Raw genomic sequence first — 13,713 nt, 5'->3', positions numbered from 1 at the left:
TGTTAGGTAACTAACTATCATCAGGTGTCTTATAGGTATTTAGGTATCTTCATTGTATCACAATAGACATAACATATTCTACTATGTTGACTTCCATTTTTTAGCCCAAACTCATTTTGTCACAAATTTTCTGTTACAGTTTATCTTTCCTAGACTTTTTACTTTCTGTAGTTTCTAGCAGGTGTTCATAAAGATTACAGAAATGCATACTCATTCATGTCAGGCTTATGATCATAATGAATTCTTCTTGATTTATTTCTAGAATTGCAAAAGTTTAGATGTACTTGACTGTTGCCCTTCATCAAGTTGCACTGTACTTCTTTTCTGTTTTCAGTGGTGTTTCCTTCCTGTATTATTCTATATTATTGATTAAGGGTGATCACAGAACTGGAAGTACAGGTTATTAAAGCCATCCTGATGTAGGATGCAGATGCAGAAGATCAGTAGAAAGTCTGAGAGGCTTTCTAGGGTAAAGGAACCTGATCTTTCTTGAAAGTATCTGTCAAAGGAAGTTAAAGTATAAATTTGCATTTTGGAGTTTGTGTATCCTTGTTCAAATGAAAAGGTAATATTTAAGATGTAAGTGGAGTCACTTTGGGAAAAGTCCAATCCCAGCTTATTTACATATGTTTAGAGTTCATCCTATAAAACCTGGAAAGGCTATTTATAATACAATTGATAGTAAAATTGTCAAGAGAAAAAAACCTCCTGCAATCTTGTTATGATTGTTCTATTTCTTAAAATGTTGAGATTGTTTAAAGAAATCTGTGATTTATGTACATCTACATCTCATTATACTTAACATTTACTGCAACTTATGATAATGTTTAGTATTGATGATAAACCTATTTTGATAAACATATGTATTATCTTGTTTGTGTAAATTGATTTATGTAACTTTTAAGATATATGTGATATATTTATCTTATATTCAAGTTTATTTTGGTATGAACACAGCAGATTTTAGAACATAATTCAATGGGAAAATATTTGTCCTAAATAAATCTTGTTTTATAAGCAATGTTACAGTTAAAATTTTATCTATTAATTATTAAAAATCTGGAAATTAATTCCTTAGTAAAATCTCTGCAGAGTTAATGGAATATAAGGTATTAATTTATAAAAATTCTTAATACTCAGATTTTCTTTTTTATAACATCAAATTTTAGGAAATAGTTTTCCTAAACCAATACGTATTTATCTTGACATTAGCCAAAAATGCAAATAATTTGTATCAAACAGTACTTTAATCTTTTCTTTTACTTGCAGGTCGGGCTGGGCGTGTTTCTAAAGGGTATTGTTACAGACTCATCCACAAAGACTTTTGGATAAATTGTATCCCAGATCATGTAGTTCCTGAGATGCTGGTAAGAATCTTTCTCTCTGACAATTATTTTTTTCTTTGACAATTTTTTATTAACAATAAGAAAATAATGTAGTTTTATTACAGTAGTGGGTGAACAAATTTTAATTTGGAAATTAGAAAAATTAATTTTGTAACTGACTTAAAAGATTTTTATACTTTTGTTTAATAGGATAATTATAAGTTTGGAAAAAGAGTCGTTTATTTTTGTGCCATAAGGCACAAACTCCTGAAATCTCAAGCAACTATTCTAAAATATTGAAAACTTTATTTGGAAGTAAATATCGATTGCTTTTGTGTGTTCTTGTTGTTTGTGCTTATGACTAAACATATGCTTTTCTTATGGTATGTTAAGTATTTAAATTTCTACAAAGACCCATCTGTCTCCCCTCCCATCTGGTATCTAAAAGCACGTTTTTCTTTCCTAACTATGACAAGGCATTAATAATTAGCTTAATAGTGGATTGATGGCTACTCTCAAACACTTTTAAAGAATTCACCTACTTGGAGAGAAACAGTTTAATGATAATACTGTTAACAGTGTATCTGTTTCGATTCTATGAACTCTGTACTTATTAGATACAGAAAGGACCATTCTTTCTCATTCACTGCAGAAATATATTTCTTGTATTTTGATTTAAACTAAGCTTAACCATTACAGGGTTATGACAAAAGAAACACTTCACAAATTCTAAAGTACCAGTGAAAGTGAATTGTAACAGGCATCAGTACTTTAAATAGTCTGTGTAATTTGTATGGCTTCTAATCCTCCTCCTCAGACACAAGTCACAGCTCATGTCTACTTAGCGTAGTTCATCTTAAAGAGATCCTGTGACTGAAAAAGTTATTGTTCTGGAAATTTCCGTTCAAATCTTTTGATGGGGAAGAGTTTGTGATTAGACAGGAATAGATAGTTTATGACCAGACAGAGAAGATAAAAGTGAATAATTTCAATTTATATAAAAATTTTTTAAAGTCTTTGCACAAAAACAGTACACTTTAAATGAGAAAAAAAACAACTAAATGGGAAAAAATCTTTGCAGCAAATTTGTCTGATAAAGGTCTCATATACAAGATATATAAGGAACTGATTAAGATTTGTAAGAATGAAACCCATTCCCAACAGATCAATTCTAGTCAGAAGATATAAAGCAACAGTTTTCTCTTTCTCATTAACAAGATGAAGCATGTTACCTGCCTTCTGATAGAATGTATTTAAAGTTGCTTTTAAACCATTTTTGGCCATGACCAATGACTTTTGCTTAATTATGCATGTTTTGTTGCATTTTTTAATTTTCTTAATGGAAGAAGTAGAAGAGAGAGACAATAAATGCTTATTAAAATTTTTTAAAGTAAAATACAAGTATAATGAAATCAAAATTCATTATTCTGTGGCAAAACTTTTGATAAGACTTTCTGTTACTTATCAAGGCGTAGACAAAAAGATAATATTAGGCAAAAGATATTTCCAGTTGTCTAATAATTGAAATCTTTGAATCACAGTAAGATCTGTCAGGAGTTGAACTTGCCATGTGTTAATATGTTTCTTGGACTTTGTAGAAGATCAGATTAGTGACCAGTTGAAAACTGGTGTGTTTTATGGTTAGAAAATTCTTATGATACTTTTCTCTGTATGAGGATCTATGTAATGTATATCTCCTTAACTTGAGTTTCTTGAAATAGGCAATCCACACAGATGGATTTAAGTATTCTCTTTCATTAGATTTAATGAAATTTAATCCAGCAAATTATCTTTCTTATCTTAGATTTTAAGAAACTTATGCCAGAGCCACATTCAAGACCAAAATGTAGGAAATGGCTCCTTTTGTGTTATTTGTAACATAATCTGAATGTTCTTTATAGATGACATTGGTTTTATTTTTATTACAGAAATTTTATCATTTTTATACATTTCAATGAATCATTTCCCTTCATTTTCATAAATTGCAACCCATTTGTACATCATTCACTGTGATTTTTGTTTGTCTTCCCAAAAATCCTACATAGTGTATTTCTCTACATTCTAACTTTTTATGTTATATTTAATTGTATGTCTTCTTAAATTATTTTGGAAGCTAGGTATAGTATAAATCATAAATAAATGAATAAAATGTTTTCTTTGAAGATTAATAAAATTATATTCTTTTTCATTGAATCTCATTAAAATACAGTATTTCGCCACTGTGCTATATTACTTACTTTAGAAATTAGAAATTATTAGAAATACTGGATTATGAAAGTATTTTCTAAGCATTTTGGAACTCATAAAATTGTTTTTCTTAAATGCTGTTTTTTATTTTTTATTGTTGATATAGTTGCATAATTTGGATATCTTAAAATGTGCTAATTATTTTAAGTTCTGATTGTAGAAACTTGCTTGATTTTGTTAGGTTTTTCTTTTTTTGTAGATAATGAACTTCATTTTCTGTGTTCTTTTTAGTCAAAAAAGGATGGCCATTGTGTTTTGATTATACCTGTTACTGAATAGCTGCGATGTTCAATTAAAATTGTTGAATTTAATATGGAGTGTTTTTTCTTTACATTTAGTACAACTCTTCCACTTTTCTCACCATCTTCTTAACTTTCTACAATCTGGATTCCAGCCTCATTATTCAACTGCAATTATTCTTTCCAAAATTGCCAATGATTATTTAACAAATTTCATAGACTTTTCTCAATTCTCATTCTCCTTGATCTCTTTTTACAGTTTTTCACACTGCTGATTACTCTTATGTCCTAAAATTGTCTTCTTTTTAGGTTTTCAGGACTCATTTCTCTCAAGATTCTTCTCTCACCCATCAGACCATTACTACTTAGTTTTCTTTGCTGGATTACCTCAATCAGGTCATACCTCCTTAACTATGGATGTCCCTAAGAGGTCTATTCTGGGTTCCCCTTCCCCTTTCCCTTTCCCTCTTCCTCTCCATCATTAGTATGTATTTGTAGTGCATTGGATCTCATGGATTTAATTATTATTTCTGTGTTGATGATTCTCACATCTACCTATCCTCACCTAATTTCTCCAGCTGTCTATTTATTGGACATGTCCTAAAGACAATTTTAAACTCAACATACACAAAACTGAACTTTTTATCTTACCCTCCTTTTCCCCCCCTTCCAAATTTCCTTTATCTCTATCCTCCCAGTTTTCCTTATTCTTTGTCATCTCCTCTGTTTAATCTGTTGCCAGATTGTTTGCATGTCATCTCACCCATTAGATTGTGAGCTTCTTGATGTCAGGGATTGTCTTTTTGCTTTTTTGTGGCTCCCTAATGTTAAGAACAGTGCTTAACCCATAGTAGGCCCTTAATAAATGTTTATTGACTGACAACTTAAGAATTAGTACTATATTCATTTTAATTGTCAATTTAAAATTAATTATTAACTGGGGGCTTTTTTATTCCTCTCAAATGGAGGAATCTGAGAACCAACCAGATTTTAATTTATTTCATTCCATTGAATCTTAAAGGTTTAGATTCAAATTTAGATTCAAAACTACTGGTAAGTTTCCATTCTTTCTTTGGCTTTATCAAATGACTGTTTCCTTTGTTCATTTCTTTTTTCATTAACTAAAATTGATAAAACTGGTTTGTTAATGAGATATTAATAACAGGTTTTTCTTTTGAAACTTAAATGCATATTTCAATTCTTCCATATTTGATAGGACTATTACTAAATAGTTAAATACTATTAGTTATTACTAAATAATTAATACTAATTATAGGCTGCCTTAGAGAGAGTTGATACAGCTGAAACAATTTATCAGCCTTTGTATTCTTATATATACTGAATTTATTTACTATATATGTGTAAAATCTCCCCAGTAGAATGAGTTCCTTAAGGACTATTTTGTTTTTGTCTTTGTATCTTTAGCATGTCTCTTGTAGGCAAGCTTAATAAATGGTTGCATCGAAAATAGAACATTATAGATACAGATACATGACTACATATATCTTTATGTGTGTATCAGATTGTGGCCAAGTTGGTGAGGTTTCTCCATATTAGTCAGATACAAAATTTGTCACCAGTACAAGAGTTAAACTTTTACATGCTTGCTATAAGAATCTGTCAGAAGACTAGATACCTACCAGCATAATCTTCTAAGATAGAGGGTCAGTGTCACATCAAGAAGAATCTTTGGAGTAGACTTGTATCAGAAACTTAATTCCTTTCAAAGATTTTCAGTTTCCTGTTCAAGGTTGTCTGATATTATGAAATAAGCAGTGAAGTGTAGGAATTTTGAGGCCCAACTCCACTGCTTGCTCAGCACGTAAGAGCTATGTGATCACAAGCAAGTCAGAGCTTTTGGTGAACTTTGTTTAAAAGCTCAGAACAAAAAATAACCCCTCTCTTCTTTGGTTTACAAAGGGTGTGTGTGTATGTGTGTGTGTAAGTAAAAGAGAGGGTTGGAGGCAAAGGATGGAAGGGAGGGGAGGGAGGAGAGAATAATCCTGATTACTTATCTTGTTAAGAGCCACTATTCCTGAGTTCAACTTACTTTTTTATTTTGTTAACTTTTAGCGCTGTCCATTAGGAAGCACAATTTTAAAAGTAAAGTTGCTTGATATGGGTGAGCCAAGAGCTTTGCTGGCAACTGCTCTTTCTCCACCCAGTCTTGGTGATATTGAACGGACCATCCTTCTGCTAAAAGAGGTAGGATTCTTTGTCTAAATATTCTTGATGAGAAAAGAGGGGATTTCACTGCTGCCATTTTGTTTGTTTTTTGGCCAGTTTGCAAAAATATGAAATGAAATCTCAGAATGATTTTGATTTGCATTTCTCTTAATGACAGTGAGCCAAAGCATTTTTTTTTTCATGTGGATATAAATACTTTGAAAAAAATTATTGATATCCTTTGACTTTTATCAGGGAATTAGTCTCATTTGACTGGTTTTTTTGTATGTATATATACATATGTATATATACATACATTTATGCATATTCATTTATTTTCATTTCATTTATTTTATTATTTCTGTATGTTGGTTGTCAAACCCTTTCCAGAGAAATTTAATACAAAGATATTTTTTCCCCATTTAACTATTTTATCTTCTTATCCTGGATACATTGTTGCCTGTGCAAATAATCTACATTCAGACTCCATTTTTTTCTCTGTAAATAGATAACATTGTTCATCATAAGTCCTTTAGAATTGTCTTGGATTATTGTGTTGCTGTGAATATTTAAGTCTTGATTAAGTTTTAATATATTTCTAGTTCTCTCCTGAAGTAATTGGTTTCTTTTTGGTCCATTTTAATTTCCAGAGGATTTGTATCTTGGATTAGGTTTTGTAACTCTTGTGCCAATCTATTAATAACCTTCCCAGTCCTTTTGAATAGTGTTCTCATTCATTTATAAAAATATTTTAAACTCTTGATAACTCTTCCTTCTTTTCCAGAAATTCTACTTGAATTTGTGCCCCAGGCTATTTTTTGTTTGAGGCTTTGTATATAGTCTTTGAAGTCACAGTTCTTTTTATTTAGGTTTGTGTCTTGAGCTTATCATCTTATTAGCCTTATCTTCATATTATCATCATATTAGCTCTATATAATGGGATTCTTATTTTTGCTTGCTCATTCTTCCAGAAGCAGACTTTGGACCTGATATTAGGGCCACACTCTGGGAACTTCTAGAGGAAGGTCTAGGCTTATCCTGGCTGACTGCTTACATTGGACCTCAGAATGTATTCCCCCCCCCCCCCAGAAAACAGAAAAGCTTTATTCCAGGCTTTCAGACTGCGCTCAGGCCAGAGACTTATAAGTTTTCATTTTTTTCCTAGTGGTCCAATTCAGAGTAAAGCTTGATTGTTGACTCTGCTCTCTTAATTCTGGAAGTTCTTGACCTGGACTTGGATCTGAGCAACAGTAGACTGTTGCCGATCCCAGCCCCCATCCAATAAGATGTTTGTCTTTGGGACTTTCTGCTCTGGTTATTCTTCTATAGGCTTCAGGTTGGGCTAGAAGCTAGAATTGAGACCCTCCTCTGCTTCAGAGCTATGAGCAATGTTTGTTTTTGAATGTTCTCCTCTGGGAGCACTTGCCAGTGCCTGGAATTTTTCTTTACCTTGCTGTAGTACATCACTCAGATGTAGGTAGTCTCCTCAGGCTACCCTAGATCTGTGAGGCAGGAAGGTATTTGTTGAATGCCCTGTATTGTGCCATCCATCCACCATCTGAGCTCTGTCCCTTCCCCCAGAAATTATGGAGTTTCTTGGTGTTTGAATAGCCTTCTGATTTGTATAGCCTTCTACTAATAAAGAAATTAACTCCCTTCTGGTTGTCAAAGTATGTCACATGTAATGCAATCTTCTACTCTTGTTGGCCATTTTTGTAGGTTATTTCTTCCATTGTTTCTTCCATTCTTCTCTTCCCTTTCCCAGATGTTTGACCTCTGCATAACTAAAGTATTGGTATGATTTTTAATGACCATCTAAAATAAATAAATCTGAACTTTCAAACATGATAAATGCATTTATACTTTTAAAAAGTTTTACAATTTTAGACATAAAAAGACTTCAGGCTTTATAAAAAAGCTTCATTAAAGGGATCATTTGAATCCTATAATTTCTTTACATTAAGGAGGTTTGACTTAAGTTTCATCATCACCATAATCACCCATATAGTGTTGTAAGGTAGAGAGTATATCCTCTCAATCTCTAGGAACTCTTACTTTTCCTTCTTCTTTCATTGAAAACTTCTCCCCTTTCATTTTTCCTCTACTTCATTGCTACAAATCCACTCATTGCTTAAGAATTAAATCATTTCCTAGTCATTTCTTAGCCTTAGCCTGTACTTCTTATCTTGATAGAACCATTGACAGGGATGGGAAAGGGTGCAACTGTGAACATCTCACCTTTCACATCTATGCCTATAGAAGCGAGAAATTTTAGCAATTCATTTCACAAATAACAAATTTTGCTAAGATTTGAAAGATTTATACCTGACTGCTTACATTGGACCTCAGAATGTATTTACCATAAGAGACAAATATATAAAATATTTAGGTTCCGTAGTATTTAGGATAGAAGCATATTTCAGGTTCATTGTGGCTTAAATTGTTTGGGAGTTCAGGGGGGAGGAGTATGGAACTGACTTAGAACCTCTGCTAACAGGACCAGGAGATCATTATATACTTCAACAACAATACTATATGATGACCAGTTCTGATGGATCAGGCCATCCTCAGCAACGAGATCAACCAAATCATTTCTAATGGAGCAGTAATGAACTGAAATAGCTATGCCCAGAAAAAGAACTCTGGGAGAGGACTAAAAACCATTACATTGAATTCCCAATCCCTATATTCATGCACACCTGCATTTTTGATTTCCTTCACAAGCTAATTGTACAATATTTCAGAGTCTGATTCTTTTTCTACAGCAAAATAACGTTTTGGTCAGGTATACTTATTGTGTATCTAATTTATATTTTAATATATTTAACATCTACTGGTCATCCTGCCATCTAGGGGAGGGGGTGGGGGGGGTAAGAGGTGAAAAATTGGAACAAGAGGTTTGGCAATTGTTAATGCTGTAAAGTTACCCATGTATATATCCTGTAAATAAAAGGCTATTAAATAAAAAAAAAACACACACACACACAAAAAAAAGAACCTCTGCTAACCAGGTTTATTGTTTATATGGAAGAATATTTTGAGATTCAGCCAACCTACAAATGAATGAGGTTTCTCTCTCTCTTTTTTTTTTTTTTTTTAAATAAGGCAATTGGGGTTAAATGACTTGCGCAGGGTCACCCAGCTAGGAAATGTTGAGTGTCTTGAGGCCAAATTTGAACTCAGATCTTCCTAACTTCAGATAAGCTCTATCTACTGCGCTACCTAGCTGCCCCTTGAATGAGCTCTTAAAATATATATATATATATATATATATCAAACCTTTATTCTATATTGTTACATATTTCTCTCTTCCTTTGTCTCTTTTTCTTTCATACACACACACATAAAATTATTTGACTAACATTTTTATAGGTCTTACAACTATTTCTACTGTATTTTATAAAGTAAGGCATACCTTTCTGTATTGCTAATAATAACAATTAATCACTTTATAAAGGTAGGAGCACTTGCTGTTAGTGGGCAGAGAGAAGAAGAAAATCCCCATGATGGTGAACTGACTTTCTTAGGACGGGTTTTGGCCCAACTTCCTGTAGATCAGCAACTTGGTAAATTAATAGTGCTTGGACATGTCTTTGGATGTCTAGAAGAATGCCTTATCATAGGTGAGTATAAGAAGAAGAAAATGTTTTTATGAGTAGTTTGGATAACACCGTGCTAAAAAAGTTAATCTCTCTCTTTCTCTTTTGATAGCTGCAGCTCTCTCATTGAAGAATTTTTTTGCAATGCCTTTCAGACAGCATCTTGATGGATATAGGTATTTAATATTCATATTTTTTAATGTCCATTTACTTGAAGGATTTTTGGATCACACATTGTTTTTGGTTTAATTCACAGGAATAAAATGAATTTTTCTGGCAACAGTAAGAGTGATTGCATTGCGCTTGTTGAAGCTTTTAAAGTAAGTTCTCTAGTGTTTAGTGAAAATGTTAATTTGACAAGGACATTTACTGATTCTTTTACTTCTAAAAAGTTCTGATCTGAAAGCTTTCAGTAGTTCAATAAAGCTTCATATTTTTCACTTGGAGCTCATAATGTGAATATTTCAGAAAAATCTTACTGTAATGCCTCATGATAGTTAAAGTTGATCCTGGTTTGTTAAAGACTATGCCAGAAGTGTGGCAGCTTTGGTAGGTTTTAACATGCTGAAAAGATTTCAGATTGGATCCTAGCATAGTCTAAATATAGAAAGGTTTATCAACTAGTTGATAGGAATACATTTTTTTTGGCCATAGAAATTCATTAAACTTATAAGCTATTAAAATTAATAAAATCTTTGTAAATATATTGATGACAACATTATTAAATTTTAACTTCATAAATTACATGTTAAATACTATCTATTAAGTTTTCAATCGAAATATGTATATAGAATTTCTGCACAAGATAATTAACTAATGAAATTTGTGGGAAACTTTTTAGACTTGGCAAGCCTGCAGACAAAGAGGAGAATTTCGTCATCCAAAGGTAAGTTTTTTTTCCTTTTTGTTTTATTGTATATTGAATGATGCAAAAGAGGGAATTTCAAAATGTTTTCATGCTCTTCTTATCCATTAGATATGGAATATGATAGCATAAAAATCCTAATGTGTGAGCAACAGTCTGGGTAGTAGGGGTTAATCCTAATAAGCCTGTCACTAACAATTAGTATAACAAAATATTAATAGCTTACTTTTGTATCGACTTTTCAGTTTTGTAAGTCCCTTAACCAATCTTGTAATGACAGTACATAAAATACCTGTATTTCTATATGGGTAAACTTCCATTAACATGGATTCAACCAATTTATCATTTAGATCCCTTGAATATTAGGTGAGGCTCAGAAAGGCTCACCCATGGTCACACAGCCAGTCACTGTCAGAGGTAATTTTTAATTTGGATCAACCCCACAAATTCAACTCTCCACTATAACAGAGTGCCTCCCTTGGAATTAGCTAGTATAAATATTTATTATCCCCATTTTCAAATTGAAGAAATTGAAACTTAGATCCAGATAGTCTGAAGTAGAGTCAGGACTTAAGTCTAAGTCCTTAGGCTCTCAAGGTCATTATTCTTTCTATTCTATATAAAAACCCAGATTGAGCCAGCTTTTTCTAAAATTAGGCCAAATTTCCACTTGATAAATGTTTTGGATCCTACACTGTTAGTTGCAAGACCAAGCAACTGATTTGGCTGTAATGTATCAGTAAATCCACATAATGTATCCCAGTAGAATACCTCTTGCATAATCAAGGAATCTAAAACCCTTTGTCTTCACTTGTTTTTGATCACAGGTTTTAGGTTTATCCTCCAACACTGGGACACAGCATGACATGGTAGATAGTTGCGAGTGTTCACCTCCATTGATAGATGGGTTTTCTTTACTGGGTATTCTTATATCATTGAAATCATAGTTTTAGTCCTGTTTTCATGGAGAATTGGGACTTTTTAGGGCAAGAAATGTTTAACTTGAAGGATTGGTGACATTCATTGTGACTGCCATAAATAATTTGTTGGAGCAGTTAAAAAAAGAAACTTGGTTTATTAACATATTATTAGTTTATTGGAGTTGTAATTATATGGTCACACAAGTTCAAAGTTATGAAATCATTTTTAGCTATTACTGACTTACACATTTGTGTAATTTTAAAGGATGAACTTGACTGGGGGAGATTAAATTACATTCAGATCAAGAGAATTAGAGAGGTAAGTTGCCATCTCTCATACTATATCTGTTTGCATAGTTTTTAATTAGTCCTCAAGTATTTGAGTTCCTATTTTGTGGAAGGATTGTAGAGGATACAGAGAAATATGAGGAATGATCTTTGCCCTCAAAAAGAGCTTATGATCTATAGATATTAAATATAGGCTTAATTAAGTAAAAAATAATAAAGATAGTAATGCTGGAGAATCATAGTGATTGAAACCTTAGAGCTTATTAGTTCAGCCCCAGCTTGTTGCAGATGAAGATAAGGAAATTAACATTCCAGAAAAATGAGGTTATTGGCCCAAATCTACTTAAGATCATTAGCTTAAGCTTTACTGAGGCCAGACTTCCCTGTTCTGCATGTGCCCATGAGCATCATTTTATATTAGCCCTAAAAGGAGTGATTGAGGAGCTGCTGGGAGCATAATATCTGGAGGCTACCAGGTGATGCTCTGTGCCCTGCACTGCCCACCCCTCATTGTGGTCCTGTGGAGTCCTCTGAGCCTGTATGGTTAGGACTTCTCTTTTTATTCCTCCCTGAATTTCCTTCCCAGTCTTGTCTCTTACAGTCTATTAAGTTAATCAGTCCTTGGATCCCTTGTCCTCTTGGTGCTTGTGCCTTGTGTTACCGACTATTATCTGCCTTGATTTCTACTCCTGCTTCAGAATGACACTGTATCTAGTACCATGCTGTGACAGTGTCTTACCTCAAACTCTCAGTTGGATCCTCAATATACCAAGGAAGTCCTCTTCTTCCTTGATTAACTCTGTTACACTCCACACAAACTTCCTCATCTCTCCTCCAGCTTCCCACATTCCTCCCTTCTCCTTCTCAGGAGAGGGCCTCAACTATACTTAAATGGGCTTACTTATTGTATGCTCCTTTTCTCCCAGAATCCCATATAGTAGTCTGGGATTACTTTTTTCTTTCCTTTATTCTAGTCTGGGATGAAGTGATCCATTCCACTGTGATTAACCCCTAGACTTGTACCTTTGACCTTCCTATCCTATATAGTAGTTTTTCCTCTTCATTCATCTCTCCCCACCCTTTCATCATTTTCTTTACTCTCTACCTACTGTATCTTTCTTTGTTGCTTTGGGAAAAAAATAAAGAAGAAGCACTCAGGAGTCCTACATTCTTTATCTTGTTTTTGATCATCCTATCAAGCTGTTATGCTGTGTCTCCTCGCTTTTACATTAAATCTCCTACTATTTACTCTTTTTCTTCTGTGTTCTCTCCTCTACTTCTTGACACTTAAGTCTGGCATCTGACCTTATTATATAAATACTCTCTCCAAAATTGCTAGTGATTTCTTTTAAAAATATTTTTCATTAAATTTTATTTTCATTTTTAATTCAGTTCCTCTACTTGTCTCATCCATTGAGAGGGCAAGAAAAATAAATCCATTCCAGATATATAATCATGTGGTATAAATTTCTACATTAGCCATGTGTTCTGCCTTGCCTTCCAACACCCCCCCCCCAAAAAAAAAAAAAAGAAAAAATAGGAAAGATGATTTATTTTTACATTGAGTCCATTACCTTTCTCTAGAGGCAAATATCATATTTTCAGTGATTTTTTAATAGGCAATTTGAGAATTTTTTCTCAATTTTTATCCTCCTTGTGTTCTATACTAATCATTCCCACATTCTGGTTAGTTGTGGTCTAGGACCAAATACTTCTAATAGGACAATTGAGCTTGTGCTCACTCATTTACTGAGAAAGATAACTGGGTCCAAGGCAGGACTTCTAAAACTAAGTAGATTATCTTCATCCAAAGACTGGAAGCAGTTTTCTGGTGGTCATGTCAGAGGTGTAGTTGAGAAATGGTTGAGTAGGATGGTAGACATCAGGACAGTCTGTGTACCATAATTGATAATTGATACTAAAAAGAATAGCTAAGATTTCTGTAGTACTTTAAAGTTTTTGATACACTTTACAAATTAGATCTCATTTGTACACAACCCTGGGAGGTAAGTGAATTTAACTGCTGAATCAGATAGCAGCTAAATGACATAGCTCGTAAGTCTC

General features: G+C 33.0%; 1 protein-coding gene across 2 annotated transcripts in view; it reads left to right on the top strand.

The window, feature by feature from the left end:
* Positions 1–13,713, top strand: part of TDRD9 (tudor domain containing 9) — a 185,183-nt gene that overhangs the window by 120,698 nt on the left and 50,772 nt on the right. For both annotated transcript variants that reach the window (XM_031953152.1, XM_031953151.1), the window contains 7 exons: positions 1,270–1,367; positions 5,885–6,016; positions 9,435–9,600; positions 9,689–9,752; positions 9,833–9,896; positions 10,418–10,462; positions 11,627–11,680. In XM_031953152.1, coding sequence (XP_031809012.1) covers positions 1,270–1,367; positions 5,885–6,016; positions 9,435–9,600; positions 9,689–9,752; positions 9,833–9,896; positions 10,418–10,462; positions 11,627–11,680 — 623 coding nt within the window. The remainder of the gene's footprint in view (positions 1–1,269; positions 1,368–5,884; positions 6,017–9,434; positions 9,601–9,688; positions 9,753–9,832; positions 9,897–10,417; positions 10,463–11,626; positions 11,681–13,713) is intronic.

Source organism: Sarcophilus harrisii, chromosome 2 (genome assembly GCF_902635505.1).
Source record: "Sarcophilus harrisii chromosome 2, mSarHar1.11, whole genome shotgun sequence".
Lineage (NCBI taxonomy): Eukaryota > Metazoa > Chordata > Mammalia > Dasyuromorphia > Dasyuridae > Sarcophilus > Sarcophilus harrisii.
The sequence above is the reverse complement of the archived record's forward strand: the minus strand, read 5'-3'. Positions and strand labels throughout refer to the sequence as shown.